Source organism: Oncorhynchus gorbuscha, linkage group LG13 (assembly GCF_021184085.1).
Source record: "Oncorhynchus gorbuscha isolate QuinsamMale2020 ecotype Even-year linkage group LG13, OgorEven_v1.0, whole genome shotgun sequence".
In the NCBI taxonomy this organism is placed as follows: domain Eukaryota; kingdom Metazoa; phylum Chordata; class Actinopteri; order Salmoniformes; family Salmonidae; genus Oncorhynchus; species Oncorhynchus gorbuscha.
Window position 1 is genome coordinate 50,124,421 of NC_060185.1, and position 25,511 is coordinate 50,149,931.

Below are 25,511 nucleotides of genomic sequence, written 5' to 3' on the forward strand. Positions count from 1 at the left end.
ACATTACAGACGCCACTCAACACAGTCCCTACGTATCGACCAAGAGTACAAAATAACGCCGTCATCGAAGAAGCACAACACACCTCCACCGCAACAGTACACGGCATCAAGGTTACCATTTACGGTAACGTTCAGTGCTCTCCACACTCGACACCCTCTATGTCTCTCTGGGGACAAACGTCTCTCAACAAATGATGCCACTTCCTGTATTCGTCCAGTCCAATCAGCACCGTGCTGAGGCGGAAGTGAGATGGGACTGAGGAGTGCGGTAGCGGGAGGGAGGGAGAGGGCCACGGGATGTCATTACTCCAGGCTCATATCCTCCATAGTTTCCGCCATCATTTCTTCGATTTAGTCTCACCTCAGCAAGACTGCTGCCCTGGGTCAGAGGTCAGAGTGGGAGGTCGCCTTACTGTTGACTCACAGGCCGGAATCATGCCGATAATGTGACTCTATAAATAAACTGTCAGGCCATTTTAGGGGTTAAGGGGGATTTTACAGGCTTGATGGTTATCACCTTGGGTATTACCTTGGCATAACGCAGTAACAATAGGAATTGACATACGCAGGCTAAGGCCACATTAGAAGCGTTTTCTACCAACGTCCGCTGTCCTCTAAGAGTTGCTGAGGGTCCTCTTCACTAGTGGAAGTCCAACAGAATATCAGACACACAAACAAACCCTTGTCCACCACCAGGTAACCCTCGCTCACCTTCTTGACACTCTGGCCCGGTCCAGCCCTCCTTGCAGACCTTGATGCCGCTGAGGTCACAGCCAAAGTGTCCGAAGAAGTCGTCCCGGGGCCGGCAGAACTTGTTGCAGAAGGGGCCATAGTAGTTGAGGTCACAGCGGTACCGCAGGCGGTACTCCAGGCTGAGCGGGCGTCCGTGGTGACGGTACGTCTGCCACTGCTCGCCGGGATTCAACATGGAGGACAGGAGGACACGCTCGATCAGACCAGCCTGACCTGGAGGAGAGAGCGAGACAGGGGTAGAGGTAGAAAGAGAGAGAGAGAGAGAGAGAGAGACACAGAGAGAGAGTTAGACTTGCCCCGAGAGAAAGACAGTAGAGAAGAGACGGTGTTTGGGTGAAGGGAGAAGCTAAAGGGAAGAGAGAGAGAATGAAAAGGGACAGAGGCTCACAACACCCTGCGTGGTGGTGACATGTTGAGAGAGCTACTGATGAGGAGGCGATGACAGGGTGTGGGCAGACGTGGTAGACGGGACAGGGTGAGGGCAGAGGTGGTAGCCAGGGGACAGGGTGAGGGTGCAGAGTGTAGAGAGGGCACAGATGGGTAGGAGGGGGACAGAGTTTGGGTGGTGACATGGTGAGAGAGCTGCTGACCCTGGGGGGATTTACCAGAGGGTCTGTCATCTCCACCTCGGTTATAATCCCCTCTGACAGGGTATTAGCCCACACAAAGCACTGTGTGTGTGTGTGTGTGTGTGTGTGTGTGTGTGTGTGTGTGTGTGTGTGTGTGTGTGTGTGTGTGTGTGTGTGTGTGTGTGTGTGTGTGTGTGTGTGTGTGTGTGTGTGTGTGTGTGTGTGTGAGAGAGAGAGGGGGTGGAGGGAGGGGGATAGGGAGATAGAATGTGCGTGTGTGTGTGTGTGAGAGAGAGGAAGGGAGGGAGATTGTGTGTGTGTGTGTGTGTGTGTGTGTGTGTGTGTGTGTGTGTGTGTGTGTGTGTGTGTGTGTGTGTGTGTGTGTGTGTGTGTGTGTGTGTGTGTGTGTGTGTGTGTGTGTGTGAGAGAGAGAGGGAGGGAGGGAGATAGAATGTGTGTGTGTTTTGAGGGAGAGAGAATGTGTGTGTATGAGAGAGCGGGACAGTGTACTGTGTGTATGTGTATTTAAAAGGCGGGGAGATGGTGCTAGAGATAGAGAAAGAGAGAATGATGGGCCTAAGAGAGAGAGAGAGAGGGGGGAGAGAGAGGGAGAGAGAGAGAGAGAGAGAGAGATAATAACACACATAACAAAACTCTTGTTGGAGGGATGAGATCATCTGGGTTTGAAACAAAAGAATGAAAACAGGGGCACATATTGGCTGGTGTGTGTGTGTGTGTGTGTTAGAGAGAGGGAGTTTAAAGGGGAGAGGGAACACTGCGGACATTAAGGGTGTTGTTATCCCAGCTACACCCCCCCCCCCCACCAATTCTCCACACCTGTGTGTGTGTGTTTCTCTGAAGCTCTTGAACTTACTGCTACAGCAGCACATGTTTTTCCATTACTTTTCCATTACTTTTCCATTACTTTTACACCTCTGATGAGTCCAACAGCTAATTTGATCGCCCATGTGGTGGTCGGAGAGAGAGAGAGAGAGAGGGAGAGAGAGAGCGAGTGTGTGAGAAAGTCTGTATGAGAGTATGCAATATGACTGTCCCGTTAATGTGATGAGATGGGCACCGTTACAACAGGAACAGACGGAGAGAGAGGTCTCAGTGGGGAAGAACAGACACACACGCACACACACACACACACACACACACACACACACACACACACACACACACACACACACACACACACACACACACACACACACACACACACACACACACACACACACACACACACACACACACACACACACACACACAATGATCATGTCAGTGGGCAGGAGAGGAAATCTAATCTCACTATAATCTTGTGATTGTGTCCCACTGCTCCGTATTGGATCTGAAGTGTTTGTCCTTGAAGGTGTGTAAGAACACACACAGCGCCGGGGGATAATGCCCCTTTCTACCTTTCAAATCACCTGGGCCAACAAATCGATGAATAGACTGATACAAGTGAATACATCAACGCACAAACACCTTGATATGTGTCCCCAAACACACATTAAAGACAGTGTGGGGGGAGAAAGTGAGAGAGAGAGAGACAGAGAGAGAGAGAAAGAGAAAGTGACAGAAAGAGAGAGTGACAGAGAGACAAAGAGACAGAGAGACAGGGAGAGAACGAGGGAGAAAGAGAGAGTGACAGAGAGAAAGAGACAGAGAAAGAGAGAGTGACAGAGAGACAGAGAGACAGAGAGACAAAGAGACAGAGAGACAGGGAGAGAACGAGGGAGAAAGAGAGAGTGACAGAGAGAAAGAGAGAGTGACAGAGAGACAGAGAGAAAGAGAGAGTGACAGAGAGACAAAGAGACAGAGAGACAGGGAGAGAACGAGGGAGAAAGAGAGAGTGACAGAGAGACAGAGAGAAAGAGAGAGTGACAGAGAGACAAAGAGACAGAGAGACAGGGAGAGAACGAGGGAGAAAGAGAGAGTGACAGAAAGAGAGAGTGACAGAGAGACAGAGAGAAAGAGAGACAGAGAGAAAGAGAGAGTGACAGAGAGACAGAGACAGAGACAGAGAGAAAGAGAGAGTGACAGTGAGACAAAGAGACAGAGACAGAGAGAAAGAGAGAGTGACAGAGGGACAGAGAGAAAGAGAGAGTGACAGTGAGACAAGGAGACAGAGACAGAGAGAAAGAGAGAGTGACAGAGAGAAAGAGAGAGTGACAGAGTGACAGAGACAGAGACAGAGAGACAGAGAGAAAGAGAGAGTGACAGAGAGACAAAGAGACAGAGAGAAAGAGAGAGTGACAGTGAGACAAAGAGACAGAGACAGAGAGAAAGAGAGAGTGACAGAGTGACAGAGAGAAAGAGAGAGTGACAGAGTGACAGAGACAGAGACAGAGAGACAGAGAGAAAGAGAAAGTGACAGAGAGACAAAGATACAGAAAGAAAGGGAGAGAACGAGAGAGAAAGAGAGAGTGACAGTGAGACAAAGAGACAGAGAGACAGAGAGAAAGGGAGAGAAAGAGAGAGTGACAGAGAGAGAGTGGGGGGCGGTTCAAAAATATATATATATATTGTTCACATAAAAAAAAGAGAAAGAGAGAGAATCATCGGGGCCCACAACTAGCTCCATTCCAAAGAGTTGATGAAGGTCATTGATGTTCTACAGTGTTGTCACCGTGTTCTCCGTCCCTGCCCAAGGACTCTGTGGCTCTGTGTTAGACAGCTACATTACAGTGTTGTAATCCATCCTGATTAGGGCTATGGGGCTGTAAGTCGGGCCCTGACGAGGATGTCTGCGATGGGTTGGAGCTGAACTAAGCTGGGAGCCGGGAAAGGGGCTTTAAACCCAATGTGGAACAAATACAGAATCTTTCAGGAGCTCAGGAGAACGGGGGATGGAGCAAACAAGATGTACAACTGGAGCTGAAGGGCAGAGGGAAAGAGAGATTGGGGGAAGAGGAAAAAGAGGGGCAGAAGGAAGAGGAAGAGGAGGAGGTCTGTGGTTTGGTTCCCAGCCTCTCATTATCTCTCCACTCATCTTTTGGCTGAGTCTGTCTGCAGCCTTTTACTGGGCAGGAGGGGGCAGAGGAACAAGGGAGACGGGGGGGGGGATGAAAGGGAAGGGCTGGGGAACGAGAGGAATGAGAAAGGATAGGTGCATCTTTGTGTGTGTGTGCCTTAGTGAGTATGTAATGAGAATTGAAGGGTGCGTTTTAGCGTTTTTGTTACGTTTCAGCTTAATCCGCACAAGTATTAAATTGTTTATTCCCCCGTCAATCTACACACACTACCCCATAACAATGTGGCAAAAACAGGTTGTCATACATTTTTGCTAATTTATAAGTAATAAAAAAGCCTGAAATATCAAATGCACATAAGTATTCAGACCCTTTACTTAGTACTTTGTTGAAGCACCTTTGGCAGCGCTTACAACATAGAGTCTACTTGGGTATGACGCTACAAGCTTGGCACAGCTGTATTTGGGGAGTTTCTCCCATTCTTTCTCTGCAGATCCTCTCAAGATCTGTCAGGTTGGATAGGGAGCGTCGCTGCACAGCTATTTTCAGGTCTCTCCAGAGATGTTCGATCGGGTTCAAGTCCGGGCTCTGGCTGGGCCACTCAAGGACATTCAGAGACTTGTCCGGAAGCCACTCCTGCATTCTCTTGGCTGTGTGCTTAGGTTTGTTGTCCTGTTGGAAGGTGAACATTCACCACAGTTTGAGGTCCTGAGAGCTCTGGAGCAGGTTTTCATCAGGGATCTCTCTCTGTACTTTGCTCTGTTCATCTTTCCCTCGATCCTGAATAGTCTCCCAGTCCCTGCCTCTGAAAAACATCCCCACAGCATGATGCTGCCACCACCATGCTTCACAGTAGGGATGGTGCCTGGTTTCCTCCAGACGTGACGCTCGCGGGCTGTCATGTGCCTTTTACTGAGGAGCGGCCTCCATCTGGCCACTCTACCATAAAGGCCTGATTGGTGGAGTGCTGCAGAGATGGTTGTCCTTCTGGAAGGTTCTCCCATCTCCACTGAGGAACTCTAGAGCTCTGTCAGAGTGACCATCGGGTTCTTGGTCACCTCCCTGACCAAGGCCCTTTCTCTTGGTGGTTCCAAATGTCTTCCGTTTAAGAATGATGGAGGCCCGTGTGTTCTTGGGGAAGTTCAATGCTGCAGATTGTTTTTGGTACCCTTCCCCAGATCTGTGCCTCGACACAATCCAGTATAGGAGCTCTACAGACAATTCCTTCGACCTTGGTTTTTTCTCTGACATGCTCTGTCAACTATGGGACCTTATATAGACAGGTGTGTGCCTTCAAATCATCAAAAACTGTTTGTCTCAAGGAGATCAATGGAAACAGGATGAAATGGGTTTCAGCAACGGCACAAAAAACTGTTTGTCGGAGCTGCCACACACAAACCTAAGATCGCCATGCGCAATGCCAAACGTTGGCTGGAGGGGTGTAAAGCTCGTCGCCATTGGAGCAGTGGAAACGCGTTCTCTGGAGTGATGAAACACACTTCACCATCTGGCAGTCCAACGGACAAATCTGGGTTTGGCGGATGCCAGGAGAACACTACCATTGTGCCAATTGAAAAGTTTGGTGGAGGAGGAATAATGGTCTGGGGCTGTTTTTCATGGTTCGGTATAGGCCCCTTAGTTCCAGGGAAGGGAAATCTTAACGCTTCAGCATACAATGACGTTCTAGACTATTCTGTGCTTCCGACTTTGGGGCAACAGTTTGGGGAAGGCCCTTTCCTGTTTCAGCATGACAATGCCCCCATGCACCAAGTGAGGTCCATACAGAAACGGTTTGTCTAGATCGGTGTGGAATAACTTGATTGGCCTCCACAGACTCCTTACGTCAATCCCATCGAACACCTTTGGGATGAATTGGAACGCCGACTGTGAGCCAGGCCAAACCGCCCAACATCAGTGCCAGACTAATGCTCTTGTGGCTGAATGGAAGCAAGTCCACGCAGCCATGTCCCAACATCTAACGAAAAGCCATCCCAGAAGAGTGGAGGCTGTTACAGCAGCGAAGGGGGGACCAACTCCATATTAATGCCCATGATTTTGGAATGAGATGTTCGAAGAGCACGTGTCCACATACATTTGGTCATGTAGTGTGTCTGTCTGTTTTTAGAGAATGCTGCTCACATTCCCTATCATGCAGATTTCTCTGATTATGAGCAGAAACAAGGAGCGGAGTGTGAAACGAAAGGGTCTGACTGGGAGACCTCAGAAACACTGACACACACGTACAGGCACAATTAGAAACACACACACACACACACACACACACACACACACACACACACACACACACACACACACACACACACACACACACACACACACACACACACACACACACACACACACACACACACACACACACACACACACACACACACACACACACACACACACAGAGACACGTAAAGGCATACAGATTGGCTGCACTGCATCTCCCCTGCACATCGACACACATTCAAAACAGACACATACTGGTTGCACCTCCTTTTCGAGACAGCAAGGGGACCCAGTGAGGACAGAGGGAACCATAGCCCCGGGTCACAAACGGGAAGGGGAGGGGCGGGGGCCACATGGACTCTATGTCCCCCTCCCTCCCTGTCTGTCTGTATCACTGCTTATTTTCCTTTAAAGTGTGTGGGAAAGTATGAGAGTCTGGCTGTGCTCAAAGAAAGAAGGCAATTTAGTCTGTCTCTTTCTCTGCTTTTCTCTCTCTCTCTCACGCACACACACACACACACACACGCACGCACGCACGCACGCTCGCGCACACACACACACACACACACACACACACACACACACACACACACACACACACACACACACACACACACACACACACACACACACACACACACACACACACACACACACACACACACACACACACACTGTGGAAATTCTCTCTCCAGCCTTACCTGATTCTGATGTTTCGTTGTCATGGTCCAGAGCCTCTAACACCAAGGAGAAAGATTTCTGTGGAGGACAAAGAGAGAGAACAAGGTTCAGTCAATATGTAGTTCTGATACAAACAGATTTGTTACAAAGTTCTTAACAACAATCTGACGTAAAAACACCCAAAAGCGCTAGGCAAGAACACATAGTAGCTCACAGAAGGACTGCCGATTTAAACGAAACAAATACAACCTTGCAACCTCGCAGTGTGAAGAAGAATGTCTTTTTTTTAACTCACAACCAGAAACGTCCATAAAATCCATATGGCAGTAGGGATGTGACGGTCATGGGATTTTGGATGATGGTAATGGGCCAGCCAAATGACCGTGGACATCGTAATAACAGTTAGAGAAGCACAACAACAAAAAATATTATAATAAATATAAAAATTGAAATGATCTGACACACATGATCTACTCTGCTCCTGACTGCATGTGCCACCATATAAATAGATTGAATAGAACGGGCGTCCCCATTCTAGTCATTGATGGCATAATGGGTGGACTGGCTGCCATTGCAAAGTGTACCCATAGCGAAACACCCCACTCCTTATTTTTTTTCTGGTTAAATTACAGTCAATGAACAAAATAGACCATAATCAGATAGTATTGCATTGGAGAGCCAGATACTTATACTTATAAATACTTTTTTAAATTTTTTTTACAAATACTTATTTTCCACCATAATTTGCAAATAAATTCATTACAAATCCTACAATGTAATTTTCTGGATTTTTTTTTCTTCATAGTTGAAGTGTACCTATGATGAAAATTACAGGCCTCTCTCATCTTTTTAAGTGGGAGAACTTGCACAATTGGTGGCTGACTAAATACTTTTTTGCCCCACTGTATCTATATTAAAGTAGTAAAACGTGTAGTATTTGGTCCAATATTCATAGCAATGACTCCATCAAGCTTGTGACTCTACACATTTGTTGGATGCTTGTGTTGTGTTTCAGTTGTGTTTCAGATTATTTTGTGCCCAATAGAAATGAATGATATTGCGTCATTTTGGAGTCACTTTTATTGTAAATAGGTATAGAATATGTTGCTAAACACTTCTACTATAATGTGGATGCACCATGATTATGGATAATCCTGAATTAAATGTGAATATTGATGAGTGAGAAAGTTACAGACCCACAAATATCCTACCCCCAAGACATGCTAACCTCTCACCATTACAATAACAGGGGAGGTTAGGGGTTAAGACGGTTATAAGGAAATTGTGTCAGCAGCACTGATATATTATGCCAAACTAAGCTACCCCAAGGGAGCCATGTTACTCACATCTACGGAGCATTCTGGCAACTCCGCCAGGCCCTTAAGGACAGGGAGGAGGTTAGCATTTTTCCAAAGTTTTGTTCAGAGTAGGAGTGCTGACCTGGGATCAGTTTTGCCTTTTAGATCATAACAAATAATGTTATATGAACAGATCCCAGATCAGCACGGCCCCAGGTATGCTTGTATGATACGACAGAGTGGCGTGAACCATTAGGAATTCAGCACATTAAAAAAGCAGCAATACAGAGAGAGAGAGAGAGAGACAGAGAGAGAGAGACAGAGAGAGAGACAGAGAGAGAGAGAGAGACAGAGAGAGAGAGAGAGCAGAGAGAGAGAGAGAGAGAGAGAGAGAGAGAGAGAGAGAGAGAGAGAGAGAGAGAGAGAGAGAGAGAGAGAGAGAGAGAGAGAGAGCGAGAGAGAGAGAGAGAGAGAGAGAGAGAGAGAGAGAGAGAGAGACAGAGACAGAGAGAGAGAGAGAGAGAGAGAGAGAGAGAGAGAGAGAGAGAGAGAGAGCGAGAGAGAGAGAGAGAGAGAGAGAGAGAGAGAGAGAGAGAGAGAGAGAGTACTGTATAGACGACTACATCTGGCTACAACAGGGCCCATACAGAAGACAGGGACAAGCAGCAGATATCTTACGAATTTGTATTTACTGAGATACCCGACTCAGGGGAGGCAAGGAGGACAGGTGTTTTGTTGTTGTTGTTGTTGTTTTTAAAGACATGGGTCTGAATTATTCAGCAATGAATAATTCAGATCCATGTCCCCCCTTTATCCATCCCTCCTCTCGCTCTCTCTCTCCGAAACACCCCAGCAGCTGCCATGCAAATCACCCCGCCATGCATTGTGGGTAGGGTGTCCTCCTAAAGGGCTGCATGGATGTGCAGTCACGACTCTGCTCTAAGGGCCCACCGCCGAGGGGATGAGTGGAGCGAGGGGGGGAGAGATGGATGATGGAAGGTGAGTTTAGATGGAAAGAAAGAGGGCGGAATATAAGATAGAAGATAGTAAGTGAGCCGAGAGTAAATGATATGTATGAGAATGAAGGGAGGGAAGGAGGGAGGCGGGAGGAGGTGTAAAAATGTAAAAATGTGTAGAGGGCAGTTTATTAGAGGTTGGAAAAGACATTCAGGAGTGGGGAGGGAAGGATGAAGGGCGGGGAAGGTGCACAGGAGTGTAGACGCTGAGGGTGCGTGTGTGTGCGTGTGTGTGTGCGTGTTCATACTTGAGTGTTTTTCACTCCACTATCTTTACCTATGGTGTTTACAATCCACCCCCATTAACACACACACAGTGGTCGCCCGCATCAGTCAGAGTGCTAATGAGAGCCATCGAGACCTCCCAGACTGTGCAAGCAGGGTGTTTGTGGCTCGGGATGCTGGAACCATTTGGATTCATTGATGGGGGGGGGGGTAGAGAAGACTTCTGGGTAGGGAATTACGCCGTGTCCAATACTCCTACCGCTGCCCCACCCCTCCCCAGTCCTTCCCCAGCCATCCCCCATTCTCTCCCACACTGTACCTGCTCCCATGTCAGCAGCTGGCTACGACCTAAGGGAGGGCCCATATTACAAGTGGTGGGAAAAGTACCCTATTGTCATACTTGAGTAAAAGTATAGATGCCTTAATAGAAAGTTACTCAAGTAAAAGTAAAAGTCACCCAGTAAAATGCTACTTGAGTAAAAGTATTTGTTTCTAAATATACTTAAGTATCAAAAGTAAATGTAATTGCTAAAATATACTTAAGTAACAAAAGTAAAAGTAAAAGTATAAATCATTTCAAATTCCTTCTTTTAAGAAAAGCAGATGGCACCATTTTCTTGTTTGGAAAAATGTATGGATAGCCAGGGGCACAATGCAACATTCAGACATAATTTACAAAAGATGCATTTGTGTTTAGTGAGTCTGCCAGATCAGAGGCACAAGGGACAACCATGTGTTGTCTTAATAAGTGCGTGAATTGGCCCATTTTCCTGTCCTTCTAAGCATTCAAAATGTAACGGGTATTTTTGGGTGTCGGGTAAAATGTACGGAGTAAAAAGTACCTTATCTTCCTTAGGAATGTAGTGAAGTCAAAGTCAAAAATATAAATAGTAAAGTAAAGTACAGATACCACCAAAAATAACTTAAGTAGTACTTTAAAGTATTTTTACTTAAGTACTTTACACCACTGCATACGCACACACACACACACACACACACACACACACACACACACACACACACACACACACACACACACACACACACACACACACACGCACACGCACACACACACACGCACACGCACACGCACACGCACACGCACACACACACACAAACACAAACACACATCCACGCAGAACCCGGGTCACACACACACACAGCCAGGTGACACACGCACTCAGGAAGGGTGTACCGGTGACCAGAACCTTTTGCTAAAGCTACCCTTTTCCATCCTGAAAATAAGCAATAAGAAAAATATTAGATTTCTGGTCAAACAGATGAAAAAGGTGTTTTAGAAAACATCTACCAGACAAGTTTATAAAGATATTAGAAATATATCCAAACGACAGTTGGGTTGATACGTTTGGACAGCACAGTACAACACGCAATAGAGTACAGCAAAGTAAAGTCGAGTACAGTACACAGTAGACCACACTAGAGTTGAGTACACTATAACTGAACTCTACTGTACTCTACATTTTTGTCATTTAGCAGAAGCTCTCATCCAGAGCGACTTAACAGGAGCAATTAGGGTTAAGTGCCTTGCTCAAATGCACAGCGAGTACTCTACTCCAATCTACTGTGCTGTACTTTGATGTCCAAACATAGGAAACATAGACGTCTATGATTGGTTTAGATTTGGTCCTGTCTGGAACAACCAAATGTTTTTTTTCCGGGGGGGCAGAGCTCATTAAAATAATATTCAGTGTGTAGAAAATGCCCAAATATGCAAAGGTGAATATTGAATATTTATACCTTTGTGTACCTATTTAGAACACATCGCCATGAAGAGAATGACATTTATATAGAATGATTATTCATCAGGGGCCCTTCATGAAATTACCATAATGTAAATCCACTTCACCTACTGTGGTTCAATAACCAAAATAGATTTTTTTCAAAGTCAAGGTGTCGTGTCATAGCTGACAGCCTCGTTCTTTCTGCAGACATTCAGAGCAGATATTTAACAAAGTTCTTGGAAAACATTATTTTAAAAAAAACTGAAGTTAGATTTGACCAAAATTCTGTTACCAAACTTTGCATCTGCACAGTTCTTCCAGTAAATGTGTTTATGTCAAAAATGAATTGTGAAATTGTTTATAGTAGTCATTGTGCATAGAGTTGTACGGTTTGTTAAACTTTCAAATCAATGTTTTTAGTTTGGCCACACATTTTAAGTAGAAAATCAGCGTCTCTGTGCAATTCCGTTACCGTGGAATTGTCCAATTTTTTGATGTGAACTGTGCCATAAGGATCATTATCAAAAACCGTATCGCATCACTTTCCAATAATGCTATACTACAGAACAGATACACTGTCCAACATGTCATCTATCAGTAACGCAATTAACACAGATATGCAAATCAGATGCACAGAAGCATACCAACAGTTTAACACACAGGTATACACAACAACAATAGGACAAATATAGGTGACCAACCAAATCATTGTTATTATCATTCAACCACAATAGTCTGCTATTAAATACATGCTGCGAATATATACACCCCTAGCACCCCCCACATACAGTATATCCACTCACTCTCTCACACACTGACAGAAACATCTCTTACCAGTCTCGTTAGAAATACACAGATACGTTGCTAAGGTTGCTACGTAAAAATAAATATTTTAAAAACAGGCCTGAGTGAGTACACGGTGCGTGTGTGTGTGTGCCTGCGTGTGTGTGTGCGTTTATGACCAGAGAGAGAGGAAATTAAACAACAATAATGGGACACATGGCCACTGACTGTGGTGATTTTAGCATGTAAATCTTGTGTGGGGCAAAACCCCCCCAAAATGGTTCATGCATGCCAGTAAAGCCACTACACAACACTAAACAATACACGAATTGCACTATAACGGTGACAAACGGTGCTGACAAACTGTTAGGGCCTAAGTAAAGCTGTCCCAACAGCAGTCCCAATGTCTTCCCACTGCTACACTTGGCTATCAGTGGAGCCTTGTCTGGCAGCCTTATTCAGCCTCATTTACTGCCTTTAAAAAAACATAACTGATATGGCTCACTTGCTGAAACAAATGTGGTTTCTACTGACAATTGAGATCTACAAACTATGGCATAAGGGACGAAGATCGTATAAGAGGCCATCTGTAATTTCGATTAAGACATTAATGAGCGAGCTGGGGACAGATGAGGCCAACATAACAAATAGTTGAGCACTTTTGAAATGTACGGGGACCGAATTCAGAACATGGGCAGTTCTTACAGTATTCTCCCTGTACACCAAGTCAGAACCGAGAGGATAAATAAAGGGGCATACAAGCAGACAATGAAAGCTCGTACAATATTCGATGATGACATTTCTCTAAAACAGGTTATAGGAGAAATGTGCACCACCAAGTCAGAACAGTAGGCTAATTTATGAGGTGAAAAGGGAGTAAATTAATAGGGTGAGACACATGGGCTACATACAGCCTACTACACAACATACAGTACACTTAGTATTACTTTCTCTTCTACTGTATACATATCTCCCTGGCATTCTATATAATTTATGCAGCAGCATACAAGACATTTTTGGACTCATCTTGTTGTGCTGTGCTCTCTTGAACAGAAAGGTGGTGCCGCGCACAGCACATTCTTGTGGGCTCTAGAAAGAGGCCAGAAATCCTGACTTGGAATTCAGAGTTGGATGACCTCTCAAAATGAGTTTTCTCCGAGTTCCCAGTTGTCTTGAACTCACTGAAGTCTGAGATTTTCCAGATCCGAGCTTCCAGTTGTTTTGAACGCGGTATAAATCATGCTGGATTGACAGCATGGCCAATGTACTCAAACTTTTCTGTCCCATGGTGTTACCCCCTTTTTCGTGATATCCAATTGGTAGTTACGATCTTGTCTCATCGCTGCAATTCCCCTACGGACTTGGCGAAGGTCGAGAGCCAAGTCGTATTGCTTCTTGACACACTGCTCGCTTAACCCGGAAGCTAGCCGCACCAATGTGTTGGAGGAAACACTGTCGAACTGATGACCGAAGTCGACCGACTGGCCAACCACAAGGAGTCGCTAGACCACGATGGGACAAGGACATCCCGGCCCTCCAAACCCTCCCTTAACCCGGACAACGCTGGGCCAATTGTGTGCCGTCCCATGGGTCTCCCGGTCACAGCCGGCTGTGACACAGCCTGGGATCGAACCCGGTGCTGCAGTGGCGCCTAAGCACTCATTGTTCAATTTGAGATTTACAACTTGTTGTGTAATGTTTATGCTCAATGGCCGATGAGCACCGATACGTTTATCTATCATTTTTCTTCTTATGACAAGGATTGAAAAGGATTTGCCAGTAGATTGCCTACTTGATGCATAATGATGACTGATTGTCTAGCTTGCTAGCTAAGTATGTTGTTGACATGATCAGTCCAATCAAAGCTAAGGTAGGTATAACATGATTTGACGTCATTTTATCTGTGGCCAATGACCTTGAGCCTTCTTGAATGGGCACTTCTAATGTAAGTCTATGGCAGCACCCAAAGCGCTTGAATTTTCAAGTTCTACCCGTATATTTTGCTGTGACGTAGTGTCCCCATGAGTGACAGAACACTGAGCCAATCACGGCTCTGCCCCACCTGTCCTGAATGACTCGTCGCCACTGGCCACCGATGATATAAGCGACACTGACAATAGTGCAGTGATATTTTTAATGTTAGTCACCAAAACAACAACAGAAGGGATGACAGAGCCGGGGAGTGACGTGGATGAGAGCATGGTGTACCTGTGTCTGTGTGAGTGTATATTTGTGTGTTTGTCAGGGTGGAATGTCACTGTGGGAGTGCAGTGTTGTCTGGTGTGTGTGTGTGCGTTGACGACCACAGTGTGTCTTGTGTGTGTTATTTCATAGTTCACTGTGAGCGTGTGTGTGTGTGTGTGTGTGTGTGTGTGTGTGTGTGTGTGTGTGTGTGTGTGTGTGTGTGTGTGTGTGTGTGTGTGTGTGTGTGTGTGTGTGTGTGTGTGTGTGTGTGTGTGTGTGTGTGTGTGTGTGTGTGTGTGTGTGTGTGTGTGTCATGTAGAGCTGAGGAGTGGGCTCAAAGTGTGTCACGGGAGTGAATTGAGAGGCTGGAAGAAACCATTAAAACATTTATAATTGAAGTTGATTCGTTCAAGAGAACACTCAACTTCACTATTCCTAACTTCACTATTTCCTCTGGAAAACTTCCATGGAATGTCTGTCATCTCTTGCAGAACTGTCATTTATTTCATCTTTTCTTAAACCACTGTTCTGGGAGCAATTTGCTAATTCTACCACTCGTAACCTCTCCATCCGCAAAAAGTCTGAGGTTGATGTTGCTGTGGGCTGGAAGGACGATGGGGCCCTTTTCCATTTGGACTTACCACAGATCCACAGTTGCAGGTCTCCACAGCATGGAGAGAGAACGAGAGGGAGTTCCCAAAACAAGACGCAATAACAACAAGGAAATTAAAACGGCCATAAATCGCTGAAAACTGTCTGATTGTTTCTCCCTCCCTTCCCCTCCAGTCTACCATAAATAAAAACAAGGCTTGAGTTAATGATACCCAGACAGATGCCCATGTATGCCCACAATCCTAACCCTCCACATTCCTTTTCCTCAAAGCTCATGGAGCCAGGTGTGCCCCTCTCTCCATTTTTCCCTGATAGGCACTCTCTCTTCCTTTCTCTCTCTCTCTCTCTCTTTCTGTGTCTCTCTGTTATCTCTTTTATCCCTCTCACTCCATTTCTGATGGGCACTATGAACCCCCCCCCCCGTCACTCTCCACCTCTCTCTGAGCCCTCAGACATGGGCAGGGAAGGATATCCCGGCTGAGCCAGGCTGTACAAACACAGCTCTACGACAGGAAGGACTCCCATCCCTGAGAGAGGAATTTCCCCTCCACGCACACACATGCAAAAGTGCACATGATGAATATAATCGTCAAAACTATCGACTATAACAGTATTCTCTCTCGCTCCCTTCTACCTCTCTCTCTCTCTCTCTCTTTCTCTCCACCACCCCATGTTCTACAATCTACGTGAGCATCACACCAATCATTCTGCTACCAGGCCCATTACCATCATAACCCGTCTCTCATACAGATGGCACCACTCACCTGGAGTATCACTAGCCCAGCTGTAATTATAGACACACACACACACACACACACACACACACACACATCCACACATGTCCCTTCAGTGACAGTGTTGTCATGACAGCGGTGCTTGAAGCTGGATACGATGGCTTGCACCACACCGCCAACACCCGAATGGAATCACAATAACAGTGGGTCCATCCTAATTCCCTATATAGTGCACTATACCCTATGGACCCTGGACAAAAGGAGTGCACTACATCCAGAAAATAGGGTGCCATTTGAAACCTGATACCTAAAACAGACATGGACAAGCCCCTGGGTGTACGCATCCACCCTACCCTGCTACCATCCACCCCACCCTGCTGGCATCCACCCCCCCTGCTCCACCATCCACCCCCACCCCAACCTGCTGCTGGCCATCCACCCCACCCTGCTGGCATCCACCCCACCCTGCTGCCATCCACCCCACCCTGCATCCACCCCACCCTGCTGCCATCCACCACACCTTGCTGGCATCCACCCCACCCTGCTGCCATCCACCCCACCCTGCTACCATCCACCCCACCCTGCTACCATCCACCTCACCCTGCTACCCTGCTGCCATCCACCCCACCCTGTTGGCATCCACCCCATCCTATTGGCATCCACCCCACCCTGCTGCCATCCACCCCACCCCGCTGGCATCCACCCCACCCTGCTGCCATCCACTCCACCCTGCTGCAATCCACCCTGCTGCCATCCACCCCACCCTGCTGCCATCCACCCCACCCTGCTGGCATCCACCCCACCCTGCTGCCATCCACTCCACCCTGCTGCCATCCACCCCACCCTGCTGCCATCCACCCCACCCTGCTGCCATCCACCCCACCCTGCTGCCATCCACTCCACCCTGCTGCCATCCACTCCACCCTGCTGCCATCCACCCCACCCTGCTGCCATCCACCCCACCCTGCTGCCATCCACCCCACCCTGCTGGCATCCCCCACCCTGCTGCCATTCCACCCACCTGCTGCCATCCACCCCACCCTGCTGCCATCCACCCACCATGCTGCCATCCACTGCTGCCATCCACTCCACCCTGCTGCCATCCACCCTGTTGGCATCACCATGCTGCCATCCACCCCACCCTGCTGCCATCCACCCCACCCTGCTGCTGCCATCCACTCCACCCTGCTGCCATCCACCCACCCTGCTGCCATCCACCCCACCATGCTGCCATCCACACCCTGCCCACCCCCACCCTGCTGCCATCCACCCCACCCTGCTGCCATCCACCCCACCCTGCTGCCATCCACCACCCTGCTGCCATCCACCCCACCCTGCTGCCATCCACCCCACCCTGCTGCCATCCACTCCACCCTGCTGCCATCCACCCCACCATGCTGCCATCCACCCCACCCTGCTGCCATCCACCCCACCCTGCTGCCATCCACCCCCCTGCCCATGCTGCCATCCACCCCATCCACTCCACCCTGCTGCTGCCATCCACCCCACCATGCTGCCATCCACCCCACCCACCATGCTGCCATCCACCCCACCATGCTGCCATCCACTCCACCCTGCTCCACCACCCCACCCTGCCATCCACCCCACCCTGCTGCCATCCACCCCACCCTGCTGCCATCCACCCCACCCTGCTGCCATCCACCCCACCCTGCTGCCATCCACCCCACCCTGCCATCCACCCCACCCTGCTGCCATCCACCCCACCATGCTGCCATCCACCCCACCCTGCTGCCACCATCCACCCCACCCTGCTCCACCCCACCATGCCATCCACCCACCATCCACCCCACCCTGCTGCCATCCACCCCACCCTGCCATCCACCCCACCCTGCCCATCCATGCTGCCATCCACCCCACCATGCTGCCCATCCACCCCACCCTGCATCCACCCTGCTGCCATCCTCCCCCTGCTGCCATCCACCCCACCCTGCTGCCATCCACTCCACCATGCTGCCATCCACCCCACCCTGCTGCCATCCACTGCCCTGCCCATCCACTCCACCATGCTGCCATGCTGCCATCCACCCCACCCTGCTGCCATCCACCCCACCATGCTGCCATCCACCCACCCTGCTGCCATCCACTCCACCATGCTGCCATCCACTCCACCATGCTGCCATCCACCCCACCCTGCTGCCATCCACTCCACCCTGCTGCCATCCACCCCACCATGCTGCCATCCACCCCACCATGCTGCCATCCACCCCACCATGCTGCCATCCACCCCACCATGCTGCCATCCACTCCACCCTGCTGCCATCCACTCCACCATGCTGCCATCCACCCCACCCCACCATGCTGCCATCCACTCCACCCTGCTGCCATCCACCCACCATGCTGCCATCCACTGCTGCCATCCACTCCACCATGCTGCCATCCACTCCACACCCACCATGCTGCCATCCACTGCTGCCGTCCACCATGCCCATCCACCCACCATGCTGCCATCCACCCACCATGCTGCCATCCACTCCACCATGCTGCCATCCACTCCACCATGCTGCCATCCACCACTCCACCATGCCCACCATGCTGCCATCCACTCCACCATGCTGCCATCCACTCCACCATGCTGCCATCCACTCCACCATGCTGCCATCCACCCCACCCTGCTGCCATCCACCCCACCCTGCTGCCATCCACTCCACCATGCTGCCATCCACTCCACCATGCTGCCATCCACTCCACCATGCTGCCATCCACCCCACCCTGCTGCCATCCACTCCACCATGCTGCCATCCACTCCACCATGCTGCCATCCACTCCACCATGCTGCCATCCACTCCACCATGCTGCCATCCACTCCACCCTGCTGCCGCGTGATCCCGTCCCTCCTCTGTTCCTTTATGCTCTCCATCTTTGTGTTCTTTCATCCAGGACATGATTAGCTATCCACCCCACCCTGACCACCCCACCCTCTTCCACTCCCCATCCCATTCCACCTCTCCTCCTCCTCTGTCTCTTTGAGTCACATTCTTCCAGCGGGTTAATTGGCTTCCACCCCACCATGACAAAGTTCCACCCCACCATGCTGATTCCAGGCTCCACTTCAAACGCTCTGAAACAACAGAGCCCTCCACTCCACCCTGCAGCATGGTGTGTTCCACTCCACCATGCCCATCCACTCCACCATGCCCCCACTCCACCATGCTGCCATCCACTACCATGTCTCATCTCCATCCACCCCACCCTGCCCATCCATCCACCATGTGTCCACTCCACCATGCTGCCATCCACTCCACCATGCTGCCCCACTCCACCCTGCTGCCATCCACCCCACCCTGATCCACTCCACCATGCTGCCATCCACTCCACCATGCTGCTCCACTCCACCATGCTGCCATCCACTCCACCATGCTGCCATCCACTCCACCCTGTCTGGTCACTGGCTGCATAAACATCCATTCATTTGTGTTTTTAGTTAATTGGCTTGACAAAGTTATGTGATTCCAGGCGCTCTGAAACAACAGAGCCCTGAGATGGTGTGTTCCCTCCTGCCCCCCCCCTCCATCTAGTCTCATCTCTCCCATCGAAAGAGATGCCCCCTTTGGCTTCCGGTATAGGGATGGCTGCTAAACATCCACATTTGTGTTTTTTAGTATGAGGCACGGCCAGTGAGAATGAGAAAGTAGGTATAGGGATGGGTGTGTGTGTGTGTGTGTGTGTGTGTGTGTGTGTGTGTGTGTGTGTGTGTGTGTGTGTGTGTGTGTGTGTGTGTGTGTGTGTGTGTGTGTGTGTGTGTGTGTGTGTGTGTGTGTGTGTGTGTGTGTGTGTGTGTGTGTGTGTGTGTGTGGATGGCCTCTCAAAATTCCCCTGCTTCTACTTTCTCAGTGAACCGGATTCAAGACTGTGGAGAGAGAAAAACTGTCCATCCCCAAAAATATAGACAAGTACCCGCAAGTACACACCCAACACACACGTACACACTCTCTTTTCGGGGCAAAGAGGAGATATCAGGTTAGTGTGTCAACCGCCCACACACGGACAGCAGAACAGAATGAGAGTGGTGTTCATGGGTTAATAATGAGTGGTACTTGGAGAGCGTGGCTCCCAAGACGCCACAGTGAGGTTAAAGAGAAGGAAAGGACTTGGAGGAGGACATAGAAGAGACAGGGAAGAACACTTGGGACCCAGAGGTGTATCCCGTTCATGACGCTCCATTCGCTGTCGCTGAAAAGGGAGCGGTATGGTTATTGTTCCCTGCTCCGTCAAATACCCACCGCAAAGGAAACGACAGCGAGCCCCAGCTACGTCGTTGCTGTTTGGGTTCTGTACTACGGCACGTTGGATTTGAAATGAAACAATGACTGGGGGGGTTAAAAGTGCAGATTGTCAGCTTTAATTTGAAGTTATTTTCATCCACACTTCTACATTAATGTGGATGTTACCATGATTATGGATGATAGTCATGAATGAATAGCGAATAATGAGGAGTGAGAAAGTGTTAACCTCCCCTGTTATTGTAAGGGTGAGAGGTCACCAAGTCTCAGGGGGTATGATATTTGTGCGTCTGTAACTTTCTCACTCATCATTATTACCGATTCGTTCAGGACTATAATATTCAAAGTATCTTTTCAAATCCAAAAGTGCTGGAGTCCAGAGAAATACTTCTGTAGCTCACTGTGTGGTTTCAAGTCACCAGAGGGACAGAAGTGAGAGTGAGGGCAGTAACAATGAAAGGAATGGGTTTACATGGGGATAAAGAAGAGAGAGAGAGAGAGAGAGGGCGAGGGAGGGAGGGAGGGAGGGAGGGAGGGAGAGAGAGAGAGAGAGAGAGAGGGGGAGAGAGGGGGGGAGAGAGGGAGAGAGAGAGAGAGAGAGAGAGAGAGAGAGAGAGAGAGAGAGAGAGAGAGAGAGAGAGAGAGAGAGAGAGAGAGAGAGAGAGTGAGGCCATGTGCTGTAAACCCACAGCACACAACACATGGCCTTCAGCAGAGCCTGGACCTGCTAGAGCAGTACTGCCAGAACTGGGCCCTGGCAGTAAACCCCAAAAATACTAAAATAATGATTTTCCAGAGAAGATCCAGATCTCAGGGAATTAGACCAAAGTTCTCAATTGGTACAAAATATATAGAGTAATGCACACACTACAATTACTTAGGTTTAAAAAATAAGCTCAACTGGACACCTTAATGAGACAGTGAATGAACTGAGAGAGAAAGCACACAGGGCATTCTACGCCATTAAAAAGCTAATTCATTTTGAAATACCTATTACAATTTGCTAAAACTAATTGAATATGTCATTGAACCAATTGCACTTTATGGCAGCGAGGTGTGGGGCAAAACAAGATTTCATCAAATGAGACAAACATCCCATTGAAACCCTGCATGCAGAGTTCTGTAAGATTCTCCTACAAACAATGCATGCAGGGCAGAATTAGGCCAATAACCACTAATCATAAAAACTCAAAAAAGAGCAATTAAGTTTTGGAAACATCTAAAATACAGTGACCCCCTCTCATATCATTACCAAGCCCTGAAATGCCAAGAGCTGAGCAAAGAAAAGAGTCCCCTCATCCAGCTGGTCCTGGGGCTGAGTTTACAAACCTGTTCTACTAACACACTGAAGCCCTCAGGACCAGAACATCCAATCAATCAGGATAAACCAAATTACAACACAGTCAAAACAAAACTACATTGCTTATTGGGAAACACAAACACAAGCACAGAGCAGAATGCAGTGCTATCTGGCCCTAAATCGACTGTATACCGTGGCTAAATATTTGACCATGGTTACTGATCAAAACCTTAGAAAAACCTTGACAAAGTACAGGCTCAGTGAGCACAGCCTTGCCATTGAGAGGGGTAGACACAGGAAAACCTGGCTCCCTGTAGAGGAAAGGCTGTGCAACCACTGCACAACAGCAGAACCTGAGACGGAGCTGCATTTCCTGACAAAATGCAAATAAATATAAAACAATTAGAGAGTGTCATTTTCCCAAATTTGAAACACTTATTCAAGGTTTCAAAGACCTCTCTGATGAGGATACGCTACCCGTCCTGTTGGAGGAGGACGCAGAGAGCTGTGGGTTGGCAGCGCACTACATTGCTGCCTGCCATAAGATGAGGGACAAAGTCTGACAGACCAATCAACCTGCACATGTCCTCTACTGTATACTTATTGTTATTGTTGAATGTATGGTTATTTTGACACTTGGTTATTGTTGTTGCTGTTGTCCTGTCGACAATTTGATTCTCATTTTTTAAATATTTTTTTATATTGTAAATATCCAAAATAAGCTTTGGCAATATGTACATTGTTACGTCATGCCAATAAAGCGAATTGAATTGAAAGAAAGAAATAGAAAGAGAGAGAGCGAGAGAGAGAGAGAGAGAGAGAGAGAGAGAGAGAGAGAGAGAGAGAGAGAGAGAGAGAGAGAGAGAGAGTGTGTTGACAGATGAGTGACTTCGGAGGGGGTGGACACAAGGGATGGAGGACAGAGTAGTAAAGGTAGAGCGAGGGAGAGATTGGAGAGGGAGTGCTAGAGGGAGCTGGGTGAGGAGTCAATAGACTTCTGTAATTACACCTGTTCAACTACTTACAAAGCCGTGTGCCCACGCACTTCTTCAAACACAGTGTACCAAGATGAACGCACCCACACGCGCGCGCGCGCGCACACACACACACACTCACTCCACACACGGTCCCCGCAGGATCTCCAAGGTGATTGTGTAAATCTGCTTCCCCCTCCTAATATAGAAACTCCCATTTCAATCCAATTTGCACACAAATGAAATCATTAAAAGGCTGCCTCCCTAGAGAGACTTCTGTCCTCCAGGTTATTCATTTATCTCTGAAAAACACAAGGCTCAATCCCTGATGGAATTCACTTTCTTCGTGTGTCATGATACAGTGTGTGTGTGTGTGTGTGTGTGTGTGTGTGTGTGTGTGTGTGTGTGTGTGTGTGTGTGTGTGTGTGTGTGTGTGTGTGTGTGTGTGTGTGTGTGTGTGTGTGTGTGTGTGTGTGTGTGTGTGTGTGTGTGTGTGTCCAATGTCAGCCCACAAGTGAGTGTGTGTATGAGAGAGTCATCGACGGACAAAAGGAGAGGAAAGCACAAAGGAGGAGTAGAGAAAGCGAAGGAAAGAGAGAGAGAGACCCAAATGAAAGAGTTTTCTAACTGAGCTCTCTGTCCTCCTCTCTCCTCTCATAAGCCCTTGGTGACTGGGTCAGTCTGACTCCCACACGCCAATGCACAGGTAAACCCACAGTGTGTCTGTGTGTGTTTGCGTGCGTGCGAGCGAGCGTCTGTGTGTAGTCGAGCATATTAGACCTGACCCAGAACACAGGAGAGTTCTGGCTGAAATGCATTTGCATCATTTCTCTACTTTGCATGTTTAATAGCAGGGCCCGTTCAGTTGTTCCTGGAAGCCCGGTTGTCACAGAGAGAGCAGAGGTCAGTAAGGCCAGGTAAGAGAGGTACGGAAGTATGATGCTTTCTGATCAAAGAATGTGATTTATTTTGACGTTTTAACCACTAACTCTCACTATCCCTTACATTAAAAAATTAAACTCTCACTAACCCTTAGTTAACCCGTACTCGAACCTTAACCCTTACCTAGACCTTCCTCACCCCTAGATAGAGAACAAATAGTGGTCCTTCCTCTCCATTTCTGTGGATATGGCCTGTTTTGTCCTCTCTCGCATGGCCATCTAGTGACATCCCTGAGAACCCTAGTGTGGGAATTATGAGACGTACTTCCGACTCTGACCTTTGACCGTTGACGGTTCCTGGTACCACTGCACTCACAAGACTGGCCCATATGCAAGAGGTTAGACTTATCAACAGCACTGTATGTGCGGCATTGACTACAACCTGAACATTACAACACAAGAGGAAACAATGTACTCGCGTGGCTTTATAAATAACCTTCAAGAACAACTACGGCAAGCGGTGGGAGGGAACGAGGAAAGAAAAGAAAGAAAGAGAGTGAAAAAGAAATGACTGTAGATGATGATATGGTTACCGAAACACACACACACACACACACACACACACACACACACACACACACACACACACACACACACACACACACACACACACACACACACACACACACACACACACACACACACACACACACACACACACACACACACACACACACACACACACAGCTGAACGGGAGTCCCACCAGTTGAGGGATCGCTCCCTCTGGCAGAGAACCTGACCTAGGATCAGATTGAGTGGCTTAACACTTGAGGTCAAGATTACGAAAGACTGACCTAAGATCAAGAGATGAGGACCACAGCCCATTCAGTTCTATTTAGCGGTGTTCGTTCAGTGCCTATCACAGAGTCATTTGTCACAAGGACTCTTAACCCTCCTCTAAAGCTGGCCCCAAGTCAACAACGGTACGAGGGGAAAAGCAGGTTCAAGTTACGCACAGCCGATCTAGAGTAACGATTCCATAGGATTCCGATCTTTGAGAGGAACAAGGCTTTAGAGAGATTATAATGCACCTTTGTCTGAGAGCTGCCCGGCAACTCCTTCTAGTGCACAGCCTATTCACTCCATCCATTCATTCGGAAACAGTGTAGGTTTCCTCCGGCCACATAGACAAGAAAAAGACCATCCCCACAGTCCCCCTCTTTCCGCCAATCAGCTCTGCGAAGTTGGAAACAACATGAGACCGGGCGACTTGAGAAATGACCTCACGGTTCGAAATGCTTTTGATGTTTTATATCTGAAAGGAAACGCCTTGGCTAAAACATCCCAGACCGGGCCGCGAGCTGTCCCTGGACTCGGGGTCAAACTGCAGCCAAATCCTTCAGTCCATATGATCCGACAGTGAGGGGCTGGGCAGACAACGGGGAAATATAATACACATTCACAAACACACACACACACAAACACACACACACACACACATGCAGGTTATTCACACCCAAAAGACAAGCAAATGCAAACGCGTGCGCACACACACATGCACACTCTCGTTTCCCTGAATAGATTAGTGAAGAGAAAGAGCGAGGGCGAGGGATAAAGGGAGCTCACCTTTCCTCATAATGACTGTGCTCACCTGTTCATCCCCTCACCTCGGGCAGAGATATCAGAATACTGCCTGAGCCCCCCCCCCCCCCCCCCCCCCTATTTCCCCTGGCCTCTCCCCTACCTCCTGGAGACGGCCAGATAATGTGAGTCATTCAACCACCGGTCTCCCCATAGAAATGCTGGCCTGCCTCTGAGTGTCTCTCTCCTCTCCCCTGCAGCCAAGCCCGCCCCACGGCCTGGCCCTGAAACTGATCCAGATAGACTTTCTGCTGGAGAAATTTCTCACACTCATACCTGCCACTCACACACCTCCCCAGCACGGAGGGGCGAAAGTGTGTGTGTGTGTGTGTGTGTCCGTGCGCATGTGTTGGGTTCCAGGCGCCTGTAGCTAGAACATACAGACCTGTACGCTCCAACACCAGGCCAGCTGGTGGGCATGACCAGCGTTAATTCCCAGTCCGCCTCTAAATCTTTCAAAAAAATATATATTTAACCTTTATTTAACTAGGCAAGTCAGTTAAGAACTAATCTTAACCAGGGCTTTGCACAATATAACAAACATTATTACTAGGCAATAGGAATATAATTACAACCACATCGTCAGCTCTCGTTTCCCCCATGAATATAATACTCCCATTATGAACAACCATTCAACCTCACTGAGAGGTCAGAAAGGAAGCATTC

At 48.4% G+C, this 25,511-nt stretch overlaps 1 protein-coding gene across 1 annotated transcript in view; it reads right to left on the minus strand.

Moving 5' to 3' along the window:
- Window positions 1-25,511, minus strand: part of LOC123993095 (protein jagged-1b-like) — a 40,710-nt gene that overhangs the window by 9,016 nt on the left and 6,183 nt on the right. Inside the window, exons 3-4 of the mRNA XM_046294877.1 lie at window positions 7,234-7,291; window positions 712-966 (exon numbers count right to left, since the gene is read on the minus strand). Coding sequence (XP_046150833.1) covers window positions 712-966; window positions 7,234-7,291 — 313 coding nt within the window. The remainder of the gene's footprint in view (window positions 1-711; window positions 967-7,233; window positions 7,292-25,511) is intronic.